Raw genomic sequence first — 27,027 nt, 5'->3', positions numbered from 1 at the left:
GTCATTTGGTGACAGCATCGCCTGAGGGCCCGTTTGCTGCAAGCTCTGATGTCACCCAGCACCACGGTGACATGGTGCTGCAGCGACATGAGAGGGACCACTGTGACATTGGCAGCACCACTGTGACACAGCAGCTGCCACAGCTGCACCTCAGCTCTGCGTTCCAGGTGACTGCAGCCAGTCCTGCCTCGCCATGGACCTGGTGACACGTCTCGTGCGTGCTCTGCTCCTGCTGGCCCTGCTGCTGGCAGCGGCCCCCTCGCCAGGAGTGGCCAAGGAGCTCTGCCCAGAGCCCTGCCACTGCCCACAGCCTGGGCAGCTGGACTGCCGGCACTCCGGCCTGGCCACCGTGCCCCCGGCCAGCCGCCACCACGCCCTCACCGTGCTGTGAGTCCCTCTGCCCCACAGAGCCCTGCAGCTGCCCCTGCTTGGCTCCTGGTGCTGCAAACCCCATGGGGGACACCCGGGGGACTCCCTGGGCAGAGACTGGGGGGGTTTGGGGGCCTGAGCTCAGCAGGAGGGTGAAGCCAGGCTGGGCACGCTGGGCCTTCTGCAGGCAAAGCCCGCGTGGGTTTTCCTGAGAGGGGCCGGGGTCTTTGCTTTCTTTGCAGCGATTTCACTGGCAACTCCATTGCTACTATTGGAAAATACACCTGGAAGGAGTACCCATGGACCGAGACCTTGTAAGCGCCTGCAGCATTGCAAATGGCAGGAGTTTGGGTATTTTCCGTCCTTTACTCTTGGGTTGCAGCAGCAGCCTGGCCCCCACGGTTTCCAGAGGGATTCAGAGCTCTGCTGCTGTGCAGGGAGGGGTGTGAATCACCAGGGCTTCCCAGCATGGCAGGAAATGCCATGAGCTGCATCTCTTGCAGCCCAGGGCACTGTCCCTGTGTCTGTTTGCCCAGGGATCAAGCTGTGGCAGCTTCAGCCGGCCAGGAGCAAATGCCTGCTCTGGCCAGGAGTGGGGACGATGCCTGCAGTGGCCCCAAGAGATGCTTCAGTCAAGCTGCTGCAGGAGATTTTCCCATGACAGTGCCATTTGCTGCTGGCCAGTGGCCGCTGTCACAATGTCCCCGTTGTGTCCCCTTGCAGAGTGCTCAGGGACAATGAGCTGCTGGCAGTGAAGAGCCATTCCCTGGAGGGGCTGTTCCTGCTGAAGCACCTGTAAGCACCGTGCCCTGCCCAGGGCCAGGGGCTCCTGCCTGCCCCTCCCTGGGGCCCTGCTGCCCAGCCCCGCCACAGCCGTGGGCACGTGGCCTTTGTCCCTGCTGGGATCAAGGCTGCAGAGGCAAGGGAAAGCGACAGGGCAAATGGAAGTGACATTTTTGGTGTTCTAACTGCAACAGGGATTTGTCCTGCAATGAGATCCTGACCATTGAGGAACGGGCTTTTGAGCCACTGCCTTTCCTGAAGTTTCTGTGAGTGATCAAGTTGCTTTCTGGTGTTTTCAGTGCAGTCTTTGCAATGGGCGCCTTTCCTGTGTTGGAAAATGCTCCTGTTCTTGTCCCTAAACCTGCCCTGCTCAGAGCCCAGCTTAGCTGCAGAGGTCAATGGTGATGGCTGCCCAGCCACACCAAGGGGACAGATCCCAGCAGGGTTATCCACACAGAGAGGAGCCATCAGAGCAGCCAGTTCTTGCAGCCTTGGCTGCACCCTGGCACAGAAATAGCGTCAGCACTTGTGCCCTTCACTTCCCCTCCTGCTCAGGCTACAAACACTGAGAAAGCAGCAGTTTCCTCCCTCTTCCATCCTGGATTTGCACCTTTCCTCCCAAGAGATGCTGCTTGCTCCCTCTTCCCGTAGGACAGGCCCCATTCCTTTGTGTGACCTCCTCTTTCCCCAGAAACCTCTCTGGGAATGGCCTCACGCAGATCCGCAGCGGCACTTTCCAGGCCTGGCACGGGATGCAGTTTCTCCAGGAGGTGTAAGTGGCCCCAGGGCTAAAGAAAGGCATGGCAGGGCGAGTCTCTGCAGGCTCTCTGCAGGGTCAGTAGGCAAGAGCAGCTGTGCCCTCTGGAAAGCCCTGACTGTGCCTGTGGATGTCAGCCAGGGAGCAGCAGGAGCGTGCAGCTGGAAGGGCCCTTTCCCCTGCCCTGCTCATCTCCTGCACGGCTTCCTTGACACCGGCCAGGCCATCGCCACGTGCCCGGCACACCCAGCTCCCGTCCCTGCCATCAGCCCTGACAGAGCTCTCTTGTTCCTCAGGATCCTCAGCCACAACCCGCTGGCTGTCATTGCTGACGCTGCCTTCTTCAAGCTGCCCTCGGTGATGTCTCTGTAAGTGTTGGCTGCTTTGGAGCAGATCCACAGAGATCTGTGTCTCTCTCGAGCGCCCTGTTCTCAGGAAAGCAGGGGAGGTGCAGCAGCAAATCTTCCTCTTGCCCAGCCTAGTCTGCTGGAGACACAGCTACCCCTGGCTCCAGCAGAGCAAGGCAAAGGTCCAGCGGTGCTTGTGTGTCCCCAGCTGGAAAGCAAGCCAGGAACTGGGAGACAAACTTTCAGGGATGAGAGCCCATCCAGGGCTGGGGCCGTGGAGTGGCCACAGGGCTCTGGGAATAAAGTGCACTCCTGCTGGAGCACTCGTGCCAGCAGCTCCAGGCTCCTGCCTCCTTCAGGGACTGGAGCTGCCCTCAGTGGTAGGTAGCAGGAGGGTCAGGAGAGGCACAATCCTTTCTGGTGGCATCTGTGTGCCACAAGAGCTGCAGGACCTCGCTCCTGATTCCAACAATGGCCTGGTACAGAGCAGGGCAAGGCAGAGAGAAGCTGGGCTCTGCAATGGCTTCTCTTTGAGCAGGCACAAGTGGATGCCTCTGCCAAGAGCACCACGATCACCAGGGCCCTGGGCTTGCTCTCAGATCAGAGGTGTGGCAAGGTCACTGGAGAATTTAATGAGGTCTTTCCAATGCTTGCAGAGACCTGAGTGCCACCCAAGTGACTCCGCAGACGCTGCTGCTGCTCCTGCAGACCACGTTGAGCTTGGAAACCCTGTGAGTGTGTGGGACAGAGCCCCAGGTGCCAGCAGGCCCCGAGTGCTGGGACAAGGGCTCTGCTGGGGAAACAAAACCCTGTGCCACACAGGCAGAAGAATCCCAGTAAGCTCAAGAGTGGCTGCTTCTTCCTGGCAGCCTGCAAATACTCAGCAGCTCAGAGGCGTAGTTTCACCTTTTGGGTGACTTGCTGCAGGTTTCTCACAGGGGAGTTTGAATGGCAGGCGGGTGCATTTCTGTGCCACGTGGTATTTTGGGAGCAGTTCCACATTGCAGGATTCAATCCCCTTTGGAATGTTTTGCATTCGGAGTGAGGGGACTTTTCCAGAGCTGTGGCACACAATGGAGCACAAGTCCCATGCGTGGTATCCGTGTGCTCCCTGAGCTGGTCTGGGAGCCATGGGCTGGGTATTCCTGCAATAATCTCCTCTTGTCTTTAGCCAAGTGCCCAGGGAAGTGGCCTGCTGCCTGTGCAAGGAGAGTCCCTTCACCGAGAGCCCGTGCAGGAGCATCCTGTTCCCCTGCAAGAAGCTGTGCAGCACCAGCGCCCCGCAGTGCGGTTGGTGTCCGGAGGGGCTGGGGGGAGCTCAAATCTGCCACTTCTCTTGAGCCTGGGGACATGCTGCAGCACTGCCACAACTTGGGGGGTCCTGATCTCCTCTTGGAGTACAGGACTTGGACAAAACACCTGGGGTTGGAAAGTTCCTGCTGATTGTCCAGATCTTGTGTGTCACATACTGTCTGGAGTAGGAACGGCTCCCTGGGATCCCCAGTGCAAAGGTGTAGGGAAAAGGGCATAATGGCATAATGGGATGGATTGAAGGGCTCTTCTCCCCTCCACAACACATCTCCCACTCTGCTCTCGCCCTGCCTGGCCCTGAGACGAGCTCCTGCAGCTCGGGGTAACTTCTGAGCCTGTGTTTGTGCTCAGCCGCTGACCTGCTCTCTTGGTGTTCTCCAGCTCAAAGAAGTCTGGTACAGACACGGGGAGAAACACTGGACATGGAACAGCCCAGAACGCTGAGCACCAGCCCAATGTTGAACCTCAAGCCCAAGGAGCCTTCACTGGGAGATGACAGAACTGCAACACTTGTGATTGCCTTGACCCCAAGTGCTGAGGATGATGTCAGCAGCCTGGACAATTCCAGAAGCAATTCCTATCCCCCTCAGCATCTCTTGGAGAACACAGGCATACCAAGTGTTGATGACGTGAGGACCCAGCTCAAGAAGAAGCTGCACATGAAGAAACTGCACACGTCCAAAAGCATCCAGACTGCAAAAAGCCTTCTCCCATACCAGCGCCAGCCTCCCCGGCTGAAGGACGTGTTGGAAAAGACACCCTCAAGCTGGGATCAACAGGAGATGCAGTCACATTTAAACCGACACCGATTAAACCCCTCGGATGTAGGTGGTGGATTACACCGTGCTTACGGTGCCTCTGTCACTGGACAACGCAGAGATGAGGAGGAAGATCCAGCTCCCAGGAGGAACTACATCAGGAGACACAAACGGCACAAGAGGGACGACAGCCGGAATTGGGTTGGACATAAGCAGCTTTTGTACCAGGTTTGGAGGTCGGGAGTCAAAGTGGAGCCAAAGCCCAGAGCTGACCAGGGTCTAAAGAGGAACCTGGATTTTCTCTCTGACCCGTCGGTTCAGAGCCGCCCTGCTGCCAGCAGCTGGGGAGAGGCCTTGGCTGAAGAGGAGCAATCCTCTCTAGGCAGGCACCCCCTGATCTCCCCTGACACCACAGAGGAGAAAGGCTCCGTGCCCCTCAATAAACCTTGGAGCCCCCGCAGTCCAGACGTTGCGCTGGTTCCAGGAGAACTCTTGGAAACCGCGCTTGATCTTCACCAGCAGCTTCTGGAGGCCGGACAAAGGGCTGCAAACGTTCATGGCCCACGTGGAGCGAACCCTGAAGATGGACTGCAGCCTGCCCCAGCTGAAGCAGGCCTGTGCCAAGATGGTCTCAAAGACCAGGCTGCTAGTAAATGTGCTCCGTGAGAGGCAAGAGAACCAGGAAGCCTCTGATGCCATGGACCAGTGTCCTCAGCAGGAGAACATGATCATCCACATGGCTTTGGGGAAAGGCAAGAAACTGCCAAGGAAGGTAGGAGAGCTGCTGGGCACCGCTGCCTGTGTCCTTCTGGGCCAAGGAGAATGGAAGGATCAATCCTCTGACCAATGTCATCTTCCTTCCTTTCCTCACTGCAGAATCTGGAGGTTGTGGTGTACGTCATCATCTCTGTGGCTTTGCTGTTTTTCTTCATCTTCGTTTATCTGATAGTGAAGTGTGTCTTCCAGGTAAGCCAGTGTCTTGTTTGACACACAGCTGTCTGTCTCGTAGCTGGAGTGCCCAGGTGATGAGCCCCAGGTGCCCCTGCAGATGCCCCTGCACATGCTGGTACCATGGGAGATGTTTTTCCAAGCCTGGAGGTTGTGGCAGCTTCCACAGTGCCTGGCTCAGCAGGGTTCAGCTTGCCTGGGGGAAGCTGGTCCTGCCTTCTGTCCCCACTCTCCCCAGCTTTGCTTTGCTCTCCTGCCTTCAGCCACACAGCAATGAGAGTTTTCTCCCTCTCCTCTTTGGCTGAATATTACAGGAAAGCCAATGTTTACAAATCTCCCATTTTCCACCCCCAGAAGCGCTCCCGACCTCGTGAACCTGACTGCCAACGCTGCCACAGCAGGACCCTCTGCCTGAGAAGGTAACTGCTGCCTGCCCATGCCCCTGCTGTGCCACCAAGAGTCTTTGCTGTGCACAGAAACTCCTCCTGGAGCCCCGCAGCCACGCAGGTGCTGCCAGTGCCCAGGACTGCCCTGGCTGTGTTTCAAACACATCGTGTTTGGGGGAGCCCTGGGAAGGGGGTCCTGAGCTCCTGAGCCAGGAGCTCCCAGCCCAACCAGCCCTTCCCATGGCAGCGCTGGGATGGATGTCCTGGGCTCCAGTGCGCTCCCAAATGTATGTGCTCACAAGCCATACCTGTGTGTTTTCAGAACACTCTGGTCTGCTGATGGCTCTGCCCGACTTTTCCCCACTCTGTCCCCACATTGGCTGGTGAAGAACTCACTCCCATCCTCTCCAGTTGCCTTTTCCATCCCGCGCTCATTTCCAGCTACTCTAGCCGTTGCCATCCCTGTTGGGGCTCCCCATCTCCCTTAGGCTCTGCTGACACACCCCACCCGAGCAGGGAGAGGTGCTGGCACCTGCTGCAGCCCTCCCTGGCCAAATCTCCCTGCATACGGACCGGGAGCAGGGACCTCTGGGGATGTGATGCCCAGAAGCCTTTTGCTCCCCACTGACCGTGCACACTGCATTGGTTTGCAGCCCTGGAAATGGCTCTTCCCCACTCCTGCAGCGGCTGCTTCCCAGACAGGGAAGAGCAGAGCACAGGCAGCCCTGGTGCCCACAGCCTCCATCACCAGCTGCCTTCTCTTTGTATCCCTATTTTCCCTTTCTGTTTTTTACAGGTTCTGTGTAAATCTGCCACAGCGAGAGAGGAAGGATAACCAGGAGGCACAGGATGTGGAGCAGAACTGGGCAGGGAGCTCCTCCGAGAGTTGCCCCTGTACTGACAGTGTCCATGGTGCTTCCCAGTTGAAGAAGTCTGAATTGTCGTGGATTCAACGCATCAGGCGTGTCTATGAATCCGAGAGATAAGCATCCCAGGAAGAGACATGCAGAGAAGAAGCTCACGAGGAAGACTCTCAAGGAGAAGTTAATGGGATGCCAAGAATTCTTCACCTCCCCATTTAGTATAGGAACTGCTTAGGCTCTGCTTGCATGCTGTTTCATTGGCTGTTGTTATTCCCTTGGATGCTTTTGCTTGGCTGTAGTTTTCTTTCTGTCCCTGCTGAGGGAAGGCCAAAGGTTGCTGCAGGCAACCACGAGCTCGGGACACCCAGAGAAGGCATCAGTACCTCAGGGATTTCCTCACCCCTTGTGCCAATGTTTCTCCCTGCATTTAATAAAAATTAAGATTGTTCTCGTTCCTCCTGGTGTTGCTGATGTATTTGTAAAAGCAGTTTCTCTCCTCCCTTGTGGCATTGACCAAATTCAGTCCCAGCTGGGCCTCTGCCTTTCTGTCTTTCTCCCTGCATGCCCCAAATTCGTCCTTGCTGTCATCCAGCAGTGCTGCCCTTCTTCCAAAGCTGCAAATTCTGTGTTTTCCTTGAGTCCCAGCAAAAGCTTCCTGCTTAGCTGCTCCTGTTTCCTCACCAGCTCGTCTTTGGGCACACAAGCATGGCCTGTTCCTGCCTGCACCTTCAGGGATTGCTCCTTGCAGAATGTCCAGCCTCCCTGGACTCCTCTGCCCCTCAGGACAGTGTCCCAGGGAGCCTCTCAACCAGCGTGGCTGCACTGTCTCACCCTGGGCAGCCTCTCCAGCCTGGATGGACCTTTCTTCACACTGGTCATAGTCCCGGCCCCAGAGGCCCAGAGCCTCCACCGTGTTGTGTAGAGGGAGCCGGGAAGGTGAGCTGGGCCAGGAGAGGATTCCCCTGCTGCCTCGAGCAGGGACCTGTTTCCATTTCTCCGTTACCTTTGCCAGCCCCAGTGCCACTGCCTGGCTCTGGCACTGCCAGCAGCTCAAGAACTGCACGAGCTCCCTCTGGGTCCCCATGTGCCATATTCTGGCTGTGGCTCACTGAAAAGTGGGAACCACGGCTGGATTCTTATCGTGGCGGCCGATAAGGACAAAGCCCAACTCTTGGAGGAGGAAACTGTCTGTCTCCTGCTTTATCCAGGTTGGACATGTCTTCCTGATCCCTCTGGTGCATCAAATCTTTGGGTTCTTCCCCAGATTCAGACGTGCATTCCCACAGCAGTTGCTCCCCTTGGAATTGTCCTGTGCCCTTGTGTCTGCCTGTGCCCAACAGCTGGCCTGGACTGGTGGTGCAGCTACAACGAGCCTCACCTGGCACCATCAGTCACCTCCCCACTGCTCAGCACTTGGGCTTCCCTTCCAGGGCCCTGCTTCAGCTGCAACGTGGTTTCCCATTCCAACAAGGCCTTCCTGGTTATCTCTCTGGATATCCAAGGAAGAGGCTTTGCAGTTGTGCTTCTGAATGCTCCCAAGCTGTCAGGGTCAAGACTTTGGTGTTCCAAATGTCTCCTGCAGGCACAAGGGCTCGGCAGGGTTGGTGCGAAGGGGAATGACAGGTGTCCTCCTGCAGGGATCATGGCACTAGTGTCCCCGTGGTGCTGACTTGCAGCTGCACAAGCAGCACTGTCCCCTCTGCACCCCTGACGTTTCCACCTGCTCCTCCTTCCCTTTGTGCTCCCTCACACCTGCCTGGCTCCATTGCATGGAGCCTGATGCTTGCATTGCTGCACCTCCTGCTGACGGGCTGCTCTCTTTGAGCAGCATCGTCTTCTCCAGGAGGTTTGGTGCACATGCATGAAATGCACCTTTGACTAATGTGGCTCAGAATAGCCTTAAAATAGTGTCAGGGTGTTGAAGACAGGAAACACAGGCATCAGGGAGGAATTTCTTCATGGAAAGAGCTGTCAGGCCCTGGAAGGGGCTGCCCAAGAATGTGGTGGACTCCCCATGCCTGGATGTTTCCAAGGAATGGCTGGAGGTTGTTATAGGTGAATTGTTGATGATTTGTTTGTGTTAATGTGTGTTCACCCAGTTGTTGTTGTTTGTGTCGATATACGTCTACCCAGTGAAGTGTAATTGTTGTTTGTATGGAGTATTTGCTGGCAATGTTTTATGTCTTTGCAAATTGTTAATGTTCGCTGCTGTCTGTCCTTTTTCCCTGTTCCAGTACTTCCTTATTTATCCACGCCCACCTGCCTGCCTCTTCCCCTGTCCCAGTATCCACTCCAGTGTCCCACCTTCACAGCTCCCTCTGAAATGATATGCAAACACAGGTGCTCATGGGACACTATTGAGAGTAAAAAACCCTACAACGATGAGATAATGTAACATCCAGGATTAACAGAGGTACTCCCAGGTCTGGAAAACAGTGCTTAGCAAGACTTTATCATCCAGAGCTGCTTTATCCATCGCCACGACCTCTATTGCACTCGGACACCGAGACAAGCCTTGAACACAAGGTAGGAGTGTTTTTGTAATAGTCCTGTGGGGATGGCAGCCCCAACTCTGCTGAGAGACAACGCTGCAAACCACCTCGTGTGCTTGGTCTGGTCGGAGCTGCAGTGGTGTGTGTGTGACTCCTCGGGCTCCCCAGCTAAAGCTGACCTCCAATAAAGGCCTTGGGAACGGCCAGGTGTCCTGGCTCAGCTATTTCAAGATGGCACGGCGTGGTCCGGCCTGGCTGCCGAGGTGGGGATTGGGCACACATGGACTCCCTCAACCCGGAGGTCTTTTCCATGGTCAGCAACTGTGAGCCTGCGGGACTGTGTGCCCACGGCTGGAGGCCGCCCCGGCCCGAGCGCTGCCGGAGCCGCCCCGGCCCGAGCTCTTGGCCCGCGCGTTTCTCCTCGGTCCCGGGGCCGCTGCCGGTGCCGCTGCCCGGAGCCGGAGCTGTCTGTGCGGCGGAGCGGCCGCGCTGCCCGCCCGGGGCCGGGGCGCCTGTGTGGGCGCTGCTTGCGGGACCGTGGCGGCCTTGCCAGAGCTGCCCGCGGCTTCCTTCGCACGGGGGCCGCTGCCGGTGCCGCCGCGCTGAGGCGGAGCTGCCCTTTGCTCTCGGCCGGCGCTAATGTGGCGCTACGGCCGCGTCGGGAGCTGTGCTGTCAGTGTCCGGGCGCTGCCGCCTCCCGAGCCCGGCAGCCGGAGCGCTTCGCCGCCGGGACTCGCTGCAGCGGCGCTTGCGGCGGGCTCGTCCGGCCGCCGCCGCTGCTGTTCCCGGCGCGCTGAGGCGGCGCTGCCGCCCCTCAGGCTCCCGGCGCTTCCCGCCCTTGGCGCTGCGGCTCCCTCAGGCTCTCCCGGCCGACGTGCCGAGATGGGCCCGGCTTTCGGGAAGCTCCGCGTGTTCTCCCAGCGCCGTGCGCGGGGAGTTCGGCCCTTGCTGGATGCCGGCTGCCCACTGTTATAAATTACTCACTGCAATCGGGGAGCCAGTCAATAAGGCAATGTATTAATTGCTTGACAAGGAACGGGCAAGCAACGCTTGGGACGCGGGCAGTCTGTGCTCCACCAACACGCCCCTGCTCCCCTGCTCCCTGCCCCTTTACAGGCAGTTTTTGGTGGGGCCGTGTCGTGCTTACTGTGCTGGGTACAAGCCCGAGCCAGCCCGAACACCTTGGCTACCATTTAAGTAGCAGTACTACAAGCCCCCAACTGGTCTGGACAAGGCTCGAACACGTTGTCAGGTTACATTCCCAGCGAGCAGATAAATCTGCTCATGTCCACACAACTCCGCGTTGTCCTTCTTCGTAAAAGTTGATCCAATTCATAATCACACTGACAAAAGAGAAAAAAATACATAAAAAGCCAACAATTTACAGCAAAGTGATTGAAACAAAAATAGTGAAATAATTTGATTTCCCTGTGTGTCATGTCCATGCTTTACTTTGGATTCAGTATTCTTGTTTATTTTGATCCCTTGGTGTATTTTCATAATGACACAAATCACTGCGTAACATGTCACACCACCAAAGGCGCTGTCACTGCCCTGTGTGAGGGGACAGTGCAGAGAAAAGACAGCGAAAGGCTCATGAGGTTACAGAGAGAGAGGGAGAGATCCCTCCCTGATCACCGTCACGGACACAACACACAGAACTTTTACATATTAAGTACATTTATTAACAACAAATCAGAGCAGGGTAACATGAAGCAAAAGAAATTTCAACAAGATTCGTAGGCCCATACTAAACCGGGCCAAACAAAACAAATAAAAATAGGAATGGCTTCACAGTGACAGAGAACAGGGTTAGATCGTGTGTTCTGGAGAAATTCTTCCCTGTGAGGGCGGGGTGGCCCTGGCACAGAACGCCCAGAGCAGCAGAGGCTGCCCCTGGATCCCTGCAAGTGTCCAAGGCCAGGCTGGACAGGCCTTGGAGCAAACTGGGAGAGTGGAAGGTGTCCCTGCCCATGGCAGGGGTGGGACTGGCTCATCCTTAAGGCCCCTTCCAAGCCAATCCATTCCATGATTCCACTGGATTGATGGCTCTGAGACAGAGTCATTTGGTGACAGCATCGCCTGAGCGCCCGTTTGCTGCAAGCTCTGATGTCACCCAGCACCACGGTGACATGGTGCTGCAGCGACATGAGAGGGACCACTGTGACATTGGCAGCACCACTGTGACACAGCAGCTGCCACAGCTGCACCTCAGCTCTGCGTTCCAGGTGACTGCAGCCAGTCCTGCCTCGCCATGGACCTGGTGACACGTCTCGTGCGTGCTCTGCTCCTGCTGGCCCTGCTGCTGGCAGCGGCCCCCTCGCCAGGAGTGGCCAAGGAGCTCTGCCCAGAGCCCTGCCACTGCCCACAGCCTGGGCAGCTGGACTGCCGGCACTCCGGCCTGGCCACCGTGCCCCCGGCCAGCCGCCACCACGCCCTCACCGTGCTGTGAGTCCCTCTGCCCCACAGAGCCCTGCAGCTGCCCCTGCTTGGCTCCTGGTGCTGCAAACCCCATGGGGGACACCCGGGGGACTCCCTGGGCAGAGACTGGGGGGGTTTGGGGGCCTGAGCTCAGCAGGAGGGTGAAGCCAGGCTGGGCACGCTGGGCCTTCTGCAGGCAAAGCCCGCGTGGGTTTTCCTGAGAGGGGCCGGGGTCTTTGCTTTCTTTGCAGCGATTTCACTGGCAACTCCATTGCTACTATTGGAAAATACACCTGGAAGGAGTACCCATGGACCGAGACCTTGTAAGCGCCTGCAGCATTGCAAATGGCAGGAGTTTGGGTATTTTCCGTCCTTTACTCTTGGGTTGCAGCAGCAGCCTGGCCCCCACGGTTTCCAGAGGGATTCAGAGCTCTGCTGCTGTGCAGGGAGGGGTGTGAATCACCAGGGCTTCCCAGCATGGCAGGAAATGCCATGAGCTGCATCTCTTGCAGCCCAGGGCACTGTCCCTGTGTCTGTTTGCCCAGGGATCAAGCTGTGGCAGCTTCAGCCGGCCAGGAGCAAATGCCTGCTCTGGCCAGGAGTGGGGACGATGCCTGCAGTGGCCCCAAGAGATGCTTCAGTCAAGCTGCTGCAGGAGATTTTCCCATGACAGTGCCATTTGCTGCTGGCCAGTGGCCGCTGTCACAATGTCCCCGTTGTGTCCCCTTGCAGAGTGCTCAGGGACAATGAGCTGCTGGCAGTGAAGAGCCATTCCCTGGAGGGGCTGTTCCTGCTGAAGCACCTGTAAGCACCGTGCCCTGCCCAGGGCCAGGGGCTCCTGCCTGCCCCTCCCTGGGGCCCTGCTGCCCAGCCCCGCCACAGCCGTGGGCACGTGGCCTTTGTCCCTGCTGGGATCAAGGCTGCAGAGGCAAGGGAAAGCGACAGGGCAAATGGAAGTGACATTTTTGGTGTTCTAACTGCAACAGGGATTTGTCCTGCAATGAGATCCTGACCATTGAGGAACGGGCTTTTGAGCCACTGCCTTTCCTGAAGTTTCTGTGAGTGATCAAGTTGCTTTCTGGTGTTTTCAGTGCAGTCTTTGCAATGGGCGCCTTTCCTGTGTTGGAAAATGCTCCTGTTCTTGTCCCTAAACCTGCCCTGCTCAGAGCCCAGCTTAGCTGCAGAGGTCAATGGTGATGGCTGCCCAGCCACACCAAGGGGACAGATCCCAGCAGGGTTATCCACACAGAGAGGAGCCATCAGAGCAGCCAGTTCTTGCAGCCTTGGCTGCACCCTGGCACAGAAATAGCGTCAGCACTTGTGCCCTTCACTTCCCCTCCTGCTCAGGCTACAAACACTGAGAAAGCAGCAGTTTCCTCCCTCTTCCATCCTGGATTTGCACCTTTCCTCCCAAGAGATGCTGCTTGCTCCCTCTTCCCGTAGGACAGGCCCCATTCCTTTGTGTGACCTCCTCTTTCCCCAGAAACCTCTCTGGGAATGGCCTCACGCAGATCCGCAGCGGCACTTTCCAGGCCTGGCACGGGATGCAGTTTCTCCAGGAGGTGTAAGTGGCCCCAGGGCTAAAGAAAGGCATGGCAGGGCGAGTCTCTGCAGGCTCTCTGCAGGGTCAGTAGGCAAGAGCAGCTGTGCCCTCTGGAAAGCCCTGACTGTGCCTGTGGATGTCAGCCAGGGAGCAGCAGGAGCGTGCAGCTGGAAGGGCCCTTTCCCCTGCCCTGCTCATCTCCTGCACGGCTTCCTTGACACCGGCCAGGCCATCGCCACGTGCCCGGCACACCCAGCTCCCGTCCCTGCCATCAGCCCTGACAGAGCTCTCTTGTTCCTCAGGATCCTCAGCCACAACCCGCTGGCTGTCATTGCTGACGCTGCCTTCTTCAAGCTGCCCTCGGTGATGTCTCTGTAAGTGTTGGCTGCTTTGGAGCAGATCCACAGAGATCTGTGTCTCTCTCGAGCGCCCTGTTCTCAGGAAAGCAGGGGAGGTGCAGCAGCAAATCTTCCTCTTGCCCAGCCTAGTCTGCTGGAGACACAGCTACCCCTGGCTCCAGCAGAGCAAGGCAAAGGTCCAGCGGTGCTTGTGTGTCCCCAGCTGGAAAGCAAGCCAGGAACTGGGAGACAAACTTTCAGGGATGAGAGCCCATCCAGGGCTGGGGCCGTGGAGTGGCCACAGGGCTCTGGGAATAAAGTGCACTCCTGCTGGAGCACTCGTGCCAGCAGCTCCAGGCTCCTGCCTCCTTCAGGGACTGGAGCTGCCCTCAGTGGTAGGTAGCAGGAGGGTCAGGAGAGGCACAATCCTTTCTGGTGGCATCTGTGTGCCACAAGAGCTGCAGGACCTCGCTCCTGATTCCAACAATGGCCTGGTACAGAGCAGGGCAAGGCAGAGAGAAGCTGGGCTCTGCAATGGCTTCTCTTTGAGCAGGCACAAGTGGATGCCTCTGCCAAGAGCACCACGATCACCAGGGCCCTGGGCTTGCTCTCAGATCAGAGGTGTGGCAAGGTCACTGGAGAATTTAATGAGGTCTTTCCAATGCTTGCAGAGACCTGAGTGCCACCCAAGTGACTCCGCAGACGCTGCTGCTGCTCCTGCAGACCACGTTGAGGTATTTGCTACAGTCATCCTGCCCCATGCAAAACAACAATGCATGGAACAAGCCATCACTGATGGCTCAATTTCTATCTGTTTGCTTTAAGGAAAGGAACTTGGTGAATCATAAGTTCCTCTTTGAAAAAAGAAGACAGAGAAGAAAGGTGGAAAATAGGCAGCTAATGCCTCTAATGTGGAGCCTTCCAAGGGGTGGCTTTGAAAAAGCTCTCATGGGCCAGTGACCCTTCATGCCAACAGCAAAGCTATTCATTTGGGAAGTCAAATGAGGCCCAAACAAACTCCAAAAACCCCTTTGCCTCTGAATTGTAGCAAAGCTGTAGTGCAGGACCTCCTCTCCAGACAAGCAGCACAGAGCCAAGGGCTCCTGGCACTTTTGGGAAATGCTGATGCACATTCAAGCCTGTTGGGTGACTGCACCTCCACAGCTTCTGCTGGATGTCAGCTGGAGCCTTCCACAGGCAACAAGAGCTCTCAGGCACTCGGTGCTCTCTTGTGTCACAGAGACAAAGACACAGTTGAGGAGAGTCCATGTCAGGGCTCAGCCTCACCTAAATGAGCCATGGATTCTTCCAGGGCATTCACAGCTGCGGCACGAACCCTGGAGTCCTTTGAGTTCAGGTTCTTTGTTATTCCTTCCACCAAACCGATGATCACGGGGTTCAAAGCATCTTTCAGGAGGGCTATGATTTCTACCAGCACATCCAGCGCCTTCTGCTTCACTTTTTTGTGGCCGTCAACAATTCTCAGGACAAAATAATCAAAAATCTGTGAAGAGAACCAACAAAAAAAGCTGGATTAAAATGTCCTTGTTTGAATTAGCACTCAGCAATGTAAAAGATGAAAGTGATCCTTTCTGTCAGGTCAGCACCTGCTTGCACAACTTCACTGTTTCTCTCCACCCAGTAGTCATTAAATTAATACCATTTATTAATGCAAAACAGTATCTTTGCTTTAGAAGTATGGAAGCAGATATTTACAATGCCTGTTTTTCTATACAGTTGCTTTAAGTACTGAGGGCAATTCTGATTTTGCCAAAACTATGGCTGGAGGAGATCCAAGGTTTGTTTTCTCTGTCTCAGAATCTGTGTCTGGAGAAGTGCAGGGCACTGATCAACTCCTCCAGGATCCAGATCATTTGTCTGACTAACAGGTAGATTTCTGAAATATAATGTGCTGTACAATTCCCATTAGAGCAGGTTCAGTCCCTTGACAGCAGCATTATCAGGCACCATTTTCTGGAAAAAGGGGAAAAGCATCTACTGGGAGTAGAAGGAAGAGATCTGTCCTTAGCAATTTTCCTCTTTCTTAAAAAAGAAAGAAAACAAAAAAACAAAACAAAACAAAACAAAACAAAACAAAACAACAAAAAAAACCAATAAGAAGGAAGAGCACCATCTTTACCAAGAGGAATAGGAACCAGGATGGAGATGAGAAGGCAGAGTTGTGCCTGTGCAAGACAAGATGGAGTTTACAGAAGTATCCTTGAAAAAAAACTTGGGTTCAAACCAACCCAGCCTGATACCTCTCTTCCTCATGCAAACCCATTTTTTTGTCTAGAGAATAAAAATGCCATGCTTGCAGTGGCTAGACTCCCTTCACTGAACCCAACCAGGAGTAGGAGACAGCAAAAGTTACACAAACAGAAAATTCTGTTATCATCTGATGAACAGCATCAAGAGGCACCTGCCAGACAAATACAGCTGGACTGAAAGAACTTGTCCTGAAGCCTGGACCTGAATTCCATTGCTCTGGGTAAGAGGGACCAGCCTGTCCCAAACAGCCAGGATGTAGTGCCAAGACACACTGAATTAACTTTACAGCTACAGGCTTGGGAAAGGAGCTAAAGGAAGGAACAGTGAAGATACCCTACATACTTGGACAATGTTAGTGGCAATGAGCTTGGGGCTGCTTTTGCACAGGGCCAGGAGGAGTGCCACTCCTTCCATCCGTGTCTCAAACCCCTTGGCTTTCAGGAGATTGCAAAGCTTCTGGAGCGTCTCCGTTTCATCCACAGCTGGAGGCAATGTGACCTGGGCTTTTGGCCGGTGCAGGAGGCGTCCATCAGAGGTCAACTTCACCCTGGAAAATAAAACCAAATTACCACTTGTTGGTGATAATACCTGCAGATAATTGCGAGCAAAACATCGAGAGGAGCTTTCCTAATGATGTGATTTCAAGATAGAAAATCATGAGGCTCTGATAAACAACATGGGATCCATGACAGTCATTAGGAGAGACAATCTGCAAGTAACATCCTTGCCAGTGCTCATTTAAGAATACCAAGGATGAGACGCATCTGATCTATCTTCAGATAGCTTCCCAGGCACACAGGTCACTTTGCTTTGTGGAGAAAGAAAGATACTACTGCCAAGTTCAAATGCCTCTTCATATTGGTAGTGTGTGTCTTCTAATAAGGAAACTCATCACTCTGAGAAGTGTCTCCACACCAGGCATGACAGTCTGGAACAGGAGCTCAGATGCATCTGAGCAGATGAACAGGGGCATAGCCAAAGGACCCAGAAAATCAGTGACACAGATAAAAACAGAAGGCAGATATCCCAGCACTACACTCACATTATTGCTTCCCTAGAGACTAGATCCACAGCTTAACAAACCCACTAGGAGCAGTTCTCCTGGATCAACCTGTCTCATGCCACTGAGGCATGTGCTCACTTTCCTGCAACCAGTGAGAATGACAGAGCTCTGTTATCAGAGGACAACAGGTGCAAGTAGCTCTGCCACTGGCATGAAGAGACAGCAAGGATCAAATTCCTGTCTTAAATGCAGATTGCAGCACAGGGGGAAATCAACCAAACGCGCTGTCTATCAAGCAAAAGATACGAAGGACAGGAATGTCAACACAAAAAGTGCACATTGAGACACCTTTCACCACACTGAGCTCTAAAACTGCTTAGGAATTGACTTGCTATTTACTACTCAATTACCACTATTTACTGCTTGGTAGTGTTTGAGCCTAGGAAAACCATCATTCAGCCAGGCCAAACCACTTGCATGGGAACTGCTTGTCTGGGGAATGGCATCTTGCTTCTAGACTGGGACTTCTCATCAAAACACCCATCTGAGAAAGACTCCATTCTGATGGGAAAAAAAACCCCATACTTGAATTGACTTATCCCCAGTCAGGCACCAGAGACATGACCCTCTCCCAGCCTCCACAACACTGTCCTTGCCACTGCACTGCATTGTCTGAGCTGCAGCCAATGGGTGTCTTTTTGTCACCCAATTCCTGTGGAAACCCCTCCAGAGAAGATTGTACAGTGTTATGCAGAAATAGACATTTTCATCATAGAGCATTGGTAGGGGAAGGAAACAATCTCTGGCACAGGCCATGTCTGCCAGAAAGATTTTCCTGAGGAAGAGACATGCCAAGTTTGTCATGTGCTTTGTCACATCTAACAAAAGTGCTCAGTACCCTTGACTAGAAGGCAATGGGGCCTGGGGCTTCTTGGAGTCATCGCTCCTCTTCTTCACCGGCTTCTTGACAGATGAGAGTTCACCCTTCTGCTCTTCCATCCCCTACAAAGACGCAGAGAAACTCATCAATCTTTAGAATATCAAATAGGAAATTGCCTATTTAAAACACAATTTAGAACCAGGATCACTGCTACCAAGGTTTAGGGAAACATTTCTAAACGTACAGAAGGAAACACACCAGAGATTCAGTGATGCCAACTCTTTGTTTTCAATAGCCCAAGGCAGGTTAGGGGTGCTGCCATACTGAGTAGCAGTCTGAAATCCCAAATTCATGAGGTGAGCTTAAATGTGAATAATGCAAACATGTAGGTAACTAGTGTTCTTAAAGGAAGTAGCAGAAAAATTTGGACTCTTGGAGGATGCGCTCATTGTGTTGGAAGATTATTTGATTCAACACTCATTCTCCCTGTTCCTGCATAAAGGCACACTCCCTTCTACAATGCAGATAAAAAGAATAAAACCTCAAATTCACCAAGTTTCTTCCAGATCCACGGGGCTTGACAGCTGGGCAGTATTCCCAAAAGACAGGCAGTAATTGTAGTAATTAGGATTGACTTGGACATCTTTTGTATTGTTGGAAATTTTCTTGGCACTACTGCTTCCAGTGTCTTTTGCCAAGAGTCTGTTACCTTCAGATGAACTATTCTCACAAAATTGCTTTACTGGGGGCAGAGTAGGGAGAGCGTGGTGGGGGTTACACCTAAATGTAAACCCATTTTTTCCTCTTCCCTTTTCTGTTTGTGACTAATATTCAAAATATTCAAAACCCACTTTTTCCCTAATAATATCAGTTCCTTTGTGGTCTGCAGGTGAACAGGTTGGGGATTAAGAGCTCAATCCCATGAGGCAAAATGATTCAGCAGAAGAGCAATGAGATAAAGACAGATTAGGTATGTTTGATCTCCTATTAGCAGTGGCAATACTTGCACAAAGAGACATTTCTCTTGCCAAGCACTTACTTTCTTCTTAATTCCTCTCAGAATATCTTCCAGGTCACAGGTGGAAAGAGATTGTCCCAAAAGCATTTTAAATTTTTGATGATTCAGCAACATCTTCACCATCTCCTGTCCATAATGCCTAAGGAAGGAAGGAAGGAAGGAAGGAAAGAAGGCAGGCAAGCAGGAAGGAAGGAAAAGCAAAAATAGTGAACAAACAAAGGAAGACTGTTAAACAGAAGAGGCTGATACCTTAAACTCATAAGGTGCAATCCTTGCATGAGAAGACATTACCTACTCAGCTAAGACAGAGAAAAATACCATTTCACTCTGAGACTGTGGCTCTGCTTCTGTGGGATCAAAGGATCCCAGGCAACAAGCGAAACACATCTGCTTTGTTACCAGATCCTATTAGCAGTGCCTTGCTGCCATTGAACAATAATTTGCCTTTCTTTAACTGGTAGGGAACTCAGAACAAAACATCTCATGCTTCCTATTGATTAGTCTATACTATATGTATGCAGAGGACGCTAGTTGTTTATGTGTTCTTGGCAACTATTAATATGAATTTGTTCATGGGAATTTGATTTTAAAGTAAGGGGATTTTGGTGATTTGGGTTGATTGTGCCACTAGGAAAACACAGTTCTCCTCAAGAAGAAATTTGGAGGTCATTAAACCACAGATAACAGCATTCCAGAAATCTGCAAGAGAGGTTTAGAAAGACTGAATCCATTGGCTAAAGAGGCCTGAAATACTTCTAGGAAACTCTTAAGACAATGAGAAATTGATGTTTGGGATCTTTCAGTGATGAACATTAGTCTACACTTTGGCTTTGTGATGTGCATCTAAGACCAAACAAATCTGTTTGACTGGCTAATCAGAGCTCTTTTGATCTCAGGAAAGAATACTTCAAGTCACTTGAAGTTGGCAATGCTCCTTCTTGTTGGACAACCTCAGGTTACCCAGTACAGTCATTTCCCCAGGCAACCAGAGCAGTGCTCACAGCACCAAGCCTGACAGAGCTGGAGAAGCATTTGGACAATGCCCTCGGGCACATGGAGTGACACTTGGCGTGTCCTGCACATGCTCAGGAGATGGACTCGATGACCCTGATGGGTCCCATACAACTCAGGGTATTCCATGATTCTATGGCCCTTATCCACACAGTGACGTAACTTAATATTTCCTGTAGTTTCCACTCTTTGGAGGTTTTACCTTTCCAGACAGACACCAAACAGTTTTCCTGTCTCAGGAGGTGAAATGAAGATCATTACCTTGTGTCCTTGTGACAGTCCTGAGCAAGCGTCGCTGCCGCGTGCGCCAGCCTCTCAGCCCTGGCTGTGCCTGCCAGCTCCGTGACTCCAATTCTCTCCAGCAGGGACAGGAGCAGTTCGGCCGCACACTGCCGCACCTGCACGTGGCGGCTCCTGGCAAGAGGAGAGCAAACTCTGGGCCACAGCGAGAAGGAGCAACAGCAGCACAGGCCTTGGCCACAGCATTGCTGTGCTCCCTGGCACTGCTGGAGGAAGGAGGCCTGGGTTCTCCTGCAACTTCAGACACCTGCAGAAGCTTCTGTGCTTAGATAAATTCAGAGTTAGCATTGCATAGAAGGACTGCCTGTAAGGAAGAGGGAGGAATTCAGCAGTGAAGCCTATTTCTTCTGTGAGGCTTGGAAAGGGATACATCTGAATGTTTTGCCCTATTCCAAAGCTGAGGAAAGCTTTGGGAAAGCTTTGTCTCTAGAGAACTATCAGGCCTAGTACCAACACTTAAGGCAGCATTTGTTTCAGCTATCCCATAGCATTTGGCCTGTGAAGGTGCCTATGAAGTGATTCCTCATCTCAAGGCTAACATGAAACATCAGTTTGAATACAAAGTACAGCTCTAAGGCCAGGACAGTCGTACAAGAGTACTTTTGGCAGGAGCAGCACCTGCTGTGCAGGCTGTGCCACACCCAGCACATTTTCCCCCATGTGCTCCATGCCCCAACAAGTACCCTCCTTATTTCTCAAGTTAATGCCATAATGAGGATGCATGTTTTTTCCCAGGGCCTCTGTGGTTAGGACTGTAAAATATCAAAGAGCACTCACAGCTGCAATTGCAATTGTCCCTCTTCCCACAAAAGCCAAGGCTCTGTCCTTAGCCTTTGCAGGCACTTTCACTTCCCCACCATTCACCACATCTAGGCAACTCTGACAGACTGGGAGAACTCCAGGAAGCAGCAGGAAGCTGAGTCAGAGGAGGTTTAAGCAGGATATCAAGAAAAGGTTTGTCACCCACAGGATGGTTGGGAACTGCAACAGCCTGCCCAGGGCAGTGGTCACAGCACCAAGCCTAACAGAGCTCAAGAAGCATTTGGACAACACATGCTGTGACCCTTGGGCTGTTCTGTGCAAGGCCAGGAACTGAAATCAATGATCCTGATGGGCCCCTTCCAACTCCCCAGATTCTACAGTTCTGTGATTCTGAGAACTCATAGGCTGAGGGAGAGCAGAAATACAGGAAAAGAGGAGAGAAATGAGGAGCATTGGAGAATGCAGTCACTGAGTTGACACAAAAGGCAGGATACAGGACCCTTCCTCCCACCATTTCCATTCTTTCTCTCATCACTCCCCCCATCTGCACACTAGAAGATGAAGAATATCACTCAAAGAAGAAGAAGAACCTACTTGACTCCACTGTCCAGGAGAGCAGTCATTGCTCGTGAAGGAGTCACATTCTCTACCATCATCCCCAGGGTCTGGCTGGCTGCTTTCTGAACAAACTCTGGAGAGTTCCACACCATCTGGAGAAGGACCCGAGCCACCTCATCCACCTCAGAGTCCATGTCCTTCTTCAAGGTCACAAAGAGCTCTCCCAGAGTGACAATGGCTGAGTAGGACACCTTTGAGCGCAGGTTGCTCACCTGGGGAAGTCATGAGAGGAAACATAAGAATCATCTTGAAAATAAATCCTTGCCAAAGCAAAAGTTGCCTTAGACAGAAGTGCCAGGAAATAACAACACATCCCACTGTGTGCAGAGGAATATAAAAGCACAATAAGAGCAGGAGAGCACGAGCACAGAAAGGCACCTACTCTGTCACCAATTTCTGGCCTCACACCTGCTTACTGCAGGAATAAAAAAAACCTTTTCAGTAAAGTGATCTACTTAACCCTTCTATCTTGTCAACGGCTTTGCTTTTAGGCCCTTATATTTGAAAAACAAAGAACCAAATTAAAGCAAAGTTTGCTTTCAAACCGTAAAGGCACAAGTCATAAAGGTTAAAGTCACGTGCTCCTGTTCAAAAAAGCAATACCAGCAGTTGAAGCACTCAGCCAGGAAACAGCAAACTCTGGCTCAGGTCTACAGAGTAATTTGCAGTGTTAAATTACAGCTCGGGTAGAGATTAGAACTCTGGCAAATAACATCATTAGTGTTACAGTTTCTGCAATTGCACATTTCATTTTAATGGCAGCTCACACAAGGATGAGTGTCAGACACCCAACCCACCAATAAATACAGCTACATGTACACACAGATCCTATAGATAGTTGACAGACATTAGAAATGGAAGGTTTAAAAACAGACACTGAGGCACTCCCTAAACACACATGGAGATGAACAAGCACATATCTACTCTACACACTCGGTCTGAAGTACAGGGCACATTCCAGATCAATGTTCTCACCTCACTGGTAACTGCCAAGCAAATGTCACGAAGTCTAGAAAGCAGGACTTCTGAATGGGACCCAGCCAGGTGTCTGATGCTGACAAGTCCCTTCTCCTTCATCTCCCTGAAAGGCAAGTACCAAAATAATTGATTTTTCTCTCCACCCAAGAACTAGGCAGCACCCTCTGAAATTACCAGGCTGGCAGTTCTGTCAAACAATGGGAGGTGTTTTTCAAGGAGTACTTCATGAAAATGTGGAAGTCGCCTCCACAGGATGCTGTAGCTGTCAAAAGCATACACAAATCCAAGAGGCAAATAGAGGGGTTTCAGAACCTTCATTTGTGGCTGTTTTAGAAAGCAGTCTTTCCAAAATCTCTGGCACATGAACTCCCTATGTCACTACTTCCTAGAAGCAGTGAGACTGGCCCATGTTGTTGTTCCTTGTCACCTCCCTGTACCTGTCCCTGAGTCACAATCCTATTGGGCTGTTGCTGGGACATTTTCCTTCTTTGCCAGCCCCAGCAGGCAGTTCAGCAGGAAGAACTACAGGAAGCTATGTGAGGCAGCACAGGGCTGGAGACAGATCCCACTGGAATCCCTGAGTGTCACCAGGACCCCCCACACCTGCAGAAGCTCTCTGCACCTCACAAGGCACCAAACAGAAATGGGTAAGAGAAAGCAGAAGAGAAAGGACAAAGGAAAAGCAACTACACAAGGAGATTCCTCATGGCAGATTTTTCATGCGTGTCCCAGTGTGGATGGAGTCCTTATCTCTTTGTGAATGAGGCATCTACCAGCGAGTGGATGCCAACCCAGACATCAAAATACAGCCCAATACCAACTAATACTTTTAGGTTTATCAACTCTGGGCCTCCTGCTGTATATGCCTAATTATAGGACACATGGTGAGTATTGATCAAACATCTTAGACCCATATGAAGCAGTGAGAAGGAAAAAGTTAAATTCTAAAAGTGCAAGATTCCTGGAGGATTTCATGTCTTTTTCATTCTCTTCTGCCATGAGCCCTTCAGGATTAATGACAGGCTGAGGGAGTTGAAAGCACAGCTCAGTCCACTTCTCAGAAAGAGGAAAGGACTCTGAGCTGGAGCTGCTTCTGGGACTCACATGCAGGAGCTCACAGGGAGACTCTCACCTGCCATTGCTGTCAGCAGTGGGACCTGAGAGAAATCTTACTCACTCCCACCAGCCAGTGCTCCAAGGCACCCAAATCTCTACGCTCAGAACTGCAGCCATCCTGCTCCTGCCTTCAGCCAGCAAATCATCTTGTCCCACAGCTTTCCCTCCTCTATCAAGATTCCAATTGCAGCTCCATGGAGCAGCAGGCAAAGCAAGCAAACAGCACAGAGCTGCTGCAGCTGGAGCACAGCTGCAGAGCAAGGCCAAGAAAAGGCTGCTGTCAAATCTTGATCCTCTCTCTGCCCTGGAGTGCTTTCACCAGTGTCCTTTGGCCCTCTGGGCTGTCAGGGCTCAGAGGCTCTAGCAAGATACACTTCTAACCTCCCTTCAGGCTAAGAGGGAGACAGAGCGACCGGGGCCTTTCTTACCAGTCATGGCTGCCGAGCAAGGAGAGTGCCTGGAGCAGGGACTGCTGTGGCTCAGCAGAGGCTGTGTCCTTGTGTCCACGCCCACGGAGCAGCTCCTCTCGGCGCTCGGCACCAGTGGCCGTCTGCGAGGTCACTGTAAGGAGAGGGTCAGCCCTGAGCACTGCAGCCCCGGGCAAGGCACCCGCCATGGACTGGCCTGCAGCCCCAGCTCCCAGCCAGGCTTCCATTGCTGCACACGGGCACTGCCTCACACACTGCCCTGCTCTCTGCCTCCTTGGGCTCCTTGCTTTCTGCCAGCCCCCCCAGCTGGGCACAGCTCCAGGCTAAACCTGCCCAAGTGCCACAGGCAGCACAGCCAGCGGCAGGTTCCTGAGGCCGCAGAGCTCCCACTCCCTGCCAGACAGGGCCGGCCAGCGGGAATGGCTGCCCCAGGAGGGAACGCCCAGGGGCCTCTCTTGTCCCAGTGCCCTGATTTCCCCCAGCCCTGAGGATTGACGCACTCTGCAACTCCTGAGGAAAGAGCTGCAGCTGCCTCATGACAGCACCAAGCCAAGCCTGAACAGCCCAGCCCTGCTGGGCCCGGCTGAATCCCCACGGAGCAACTCCCAGGGAACAGTCAGACCTGACCCTTCACCCCGACAGTGCCTCTGCTCACATTGACTTCAAACATTCTGAACAGCAGGCAGCTGAGAGTACATACATTTTACCCTACTCTAGGGAAAGGAGTAGTTCATGGATTTTGGTCTTTCCAAGCATTCACTGTTTCTGAGGTACACACTGGCTGTATTTCAAAGATGCTGAGGCGAAATTTATTTGTTGTCAAATGGATGTGTTTTCACACTCTGCAATGCCTAAGCTTTCTCTTGTGGTAAAATGTAATTTACAGTCTAAACACTTGATAAGAAGGCCTTCCAAATGCAAACTGAGGATAAAAAATATTTAAATACAGATGAAAATTTTTGGCAGATGCACTCTCTTCAGAATCAATAGTCCTGGGTTTACCCAAATTGAATTTTTTCATAAGGAAAAAATGTACAAGATATGAGAAAAATCAGACGATAAATGCCTTTCTTATGAAACCCATTTGTCATCAAATGCGCTGCCAATCAAAAATTTCATGTCGTGCACTCAAAAGCTCATTTTCTAATGTATAGATGAAAACATCTGAGTTATCTAAACTGATGAAGCATAAATATTGCACAGAATCTAGATACAGTACTCTCGTCTAGGGTTTTTTGCTACCTTTCATGTTCTCACAGACATGGAGAATGATGCTATGGAGGAAACATAACATCAAAAATATTCAGATGGGAGCTAATCTGGATGTCACTGATGTACCCCAGTCACTGACATCAGTGATGTCACTGCAGAACTATGTGGATATACACATCTAGATTGCGTATGAATGGAGAGTCAGGTCAGGCTAGTTGAGGTCAATGATGAACATGGAAGTAGCTTCACTAGAAAAGAGCATTCCAAGTGCCATTCCTAGCTCCCTTCTTCTTATCTCACCCTACCTGAGATCATAGCAGAGACAGGCTAGCCACAAAGGAGAGACTAGGGACGATCTGCTGGGCATTCCCTGCAGGCAGCAAACAGCCTGGGAGCACCAGGCAGCCCCTCCTGGCTCTCAGCTGCTACACACGGCCCCTGTATTTGGGGGCAGTGACACAGGAGGCACTGCTTGTTCCCTCTTGGCATTGCAGGCCGTGGGCTGGCAGCAGCCAGGAGTCATTGGGCATTTCTAGGAGCAGCAGCACCATGGCACCAAGCCACTGAGTGCCATGAGAGACAACCCTTGCTGGGATAGCAGAAAAGCTGGCTGCAGAGCTGGACAGTAGCACAGGCAGAGGGCCCCGATGGTGAGTGGACAACTGATGGTGGTGGTGCTCGTAGGTGCACAGTGAGCACACCCTGGCACACTGCCCCACAGCTCATCCCTGCAGTTACAGCTGCCTCCTGCGACCAGCGCTGTACTTTGGACTATCAGGATGGGCAAAAGCCAGAGCTTAGGCCTTTACCACTGCTTTATTCAGCTCAACTTTCCAATGGATGTCTAAGAACCAACTGCTGCAGAACTACCCAGCTGGAGCAAATCAAAAATAGATTTGCTGTTTATTCTCAGGAAAGCCTATGGACCCAAAATTGCAGCTGTGCTGGCTGAGGCAGGAGGCAAATTGTGCACCTTGTGCAAGGAAAAACCCATGCAGGAAAAAGTTGTCATGGAGCAGGCTTACCTGTGGAGGCGCATGGGATGCTGCCATCCTCATGGATCATGGGCAAACTGGGCACCTTGTCCTGCTTCCTCAAGACCTTCTTCTTCAAGGCACTACCAGGGTGATTACTCTGCACACTGGAAGCTGTGCCATTGACAGGTGGGAGGCTGAAGCCTGCAGAGACAAAAGAAGAGCTTCTAAGTGGAGGTGTTGGACAGGGTAATAATGGAATGGGCCAGAAAACTTGCTGGAGCTGGGTCACATCTCTTTGTTATCCCAAAGCACTTCAAGTAGAACACTGGCACACTAACAGAGGACAAGGATCACAGAATTACAGAATCCTAGAAGAGTTTGGGTTGGAAGACCCCTTTAACCAGCATCTAGTCCAACCCCTGGGAGCAGGGACATTTTCATCATGATCAGTTCCTCAGAGCCCCATATAAACTGGCATAGAATACCTTCAAGGATGGATCAACAACAGCATCTGAGGGCATCCCGCTCCAGCATTTCATCACCTTCATTATAAAAACTTCTCCCTAATATCTAATCTAAATCTACCTTCTTCTAGTGTAAAACCAAATTGCAGTGAAGCTTCCCTTAAGAAACAAGGAAAAACCAGTGTTGCTTTGCTTTTGTTGGCCTGTTTCAGAGGCTGGCTGGGGAAGTTCCCAAAAGAAAGTGCAGATAACCCTGTGTGATGCCCTCGGGCTGAGTGCTGTCCCCGAAGGTTCCTGCTGCCACCCTCGGGGCAGCGCACACCGCACTGCAGCCAGAGCCCTCAGCCAGGATTCACTGGGAAATGCTGCTTGCTCCTGCGAGTTTCCTGGGGAACAGAGGCATCCCAGGTGCTATCACACACCAAGAGCTCTTTCCCTTCATCCTCTCAGTTTGTGCTGTAGACTCAGAAGAAGCTGTAGATCAGGTACAAGAGAAGAAGTGAGTTAACTGAACTCACACCTTTACAATCAACCCATCTAATGGGTGTGGATTTCACAGCATATTTCAGTTAATGAAAAGATTGGCTGTTTTTGCATTTTTCATGAAACTAGCATCAGTTGATTTTCTCAGAGTAATTTTAAGCTGGCAAGCCAGGAGAGAAGGGTTCCACCA

At 52.3% G+C, this 27,027-nt stretch overlaps 1 protein-coding gene across 1 annotated transcript; it reads left to right on the top strand.

Moving 5' to 3' along the window:
* The first annotated feature begins 1,177 nt into the window (after nucleotides 1-1,177).
* Nucleotides 1,178-9,811, top strand: LOC117011521. The gene is made up of 10 exons (XM_033086944.1): nucleotides 1,178-2,277; nucleotides 2,913-2,987; nucleotides 3,428-3,546; nucleotides 3,949-4,856; nucleotides 4,909-5,097; nucleotides 5,202-5,291; nucleotides 5,335-5,391; nucleotides 5,628-5,692; nucleotides 6,456-6,553; nucleotides 9,333-9,811. The coding sequence occupies exons 1-10, from the start codon at nucleotides 1,778-1,780 to the stop codon at nucleotides 9,809-9,811; spliced, it is 2,580 nt and encodes an 859-aa protein (XP_032942835.1). The 5' UTR covers nucleotides 1,178-1,777.
* Nucleotides 9,812-27,027: the final 17,216 nt, after the last annotated feature.

The sequence above is a fragment of the Catharus ustulatus genome, unplaced genomic scaffold (assembly GCF_009819885.2).
Source record: "Catharus ustulatus isolate bCatUst1 unplaced genomic scaffold, bCatUst1.pri.v2 scaffold_75_arrow_ctg1, whole genome shotgun sequence".
Taxonomy (NCBI): Eukaryota; Metazoa; Chordata; class Aves; order Passeriformes; family Turdidae; genus Catharus; species Catharus ustulatus.
The sequence above is the reverse complement of the archived record's forward strand: the minus strand, read 5'-3'. Positions and strand labels throughout refer to the sequence as shown.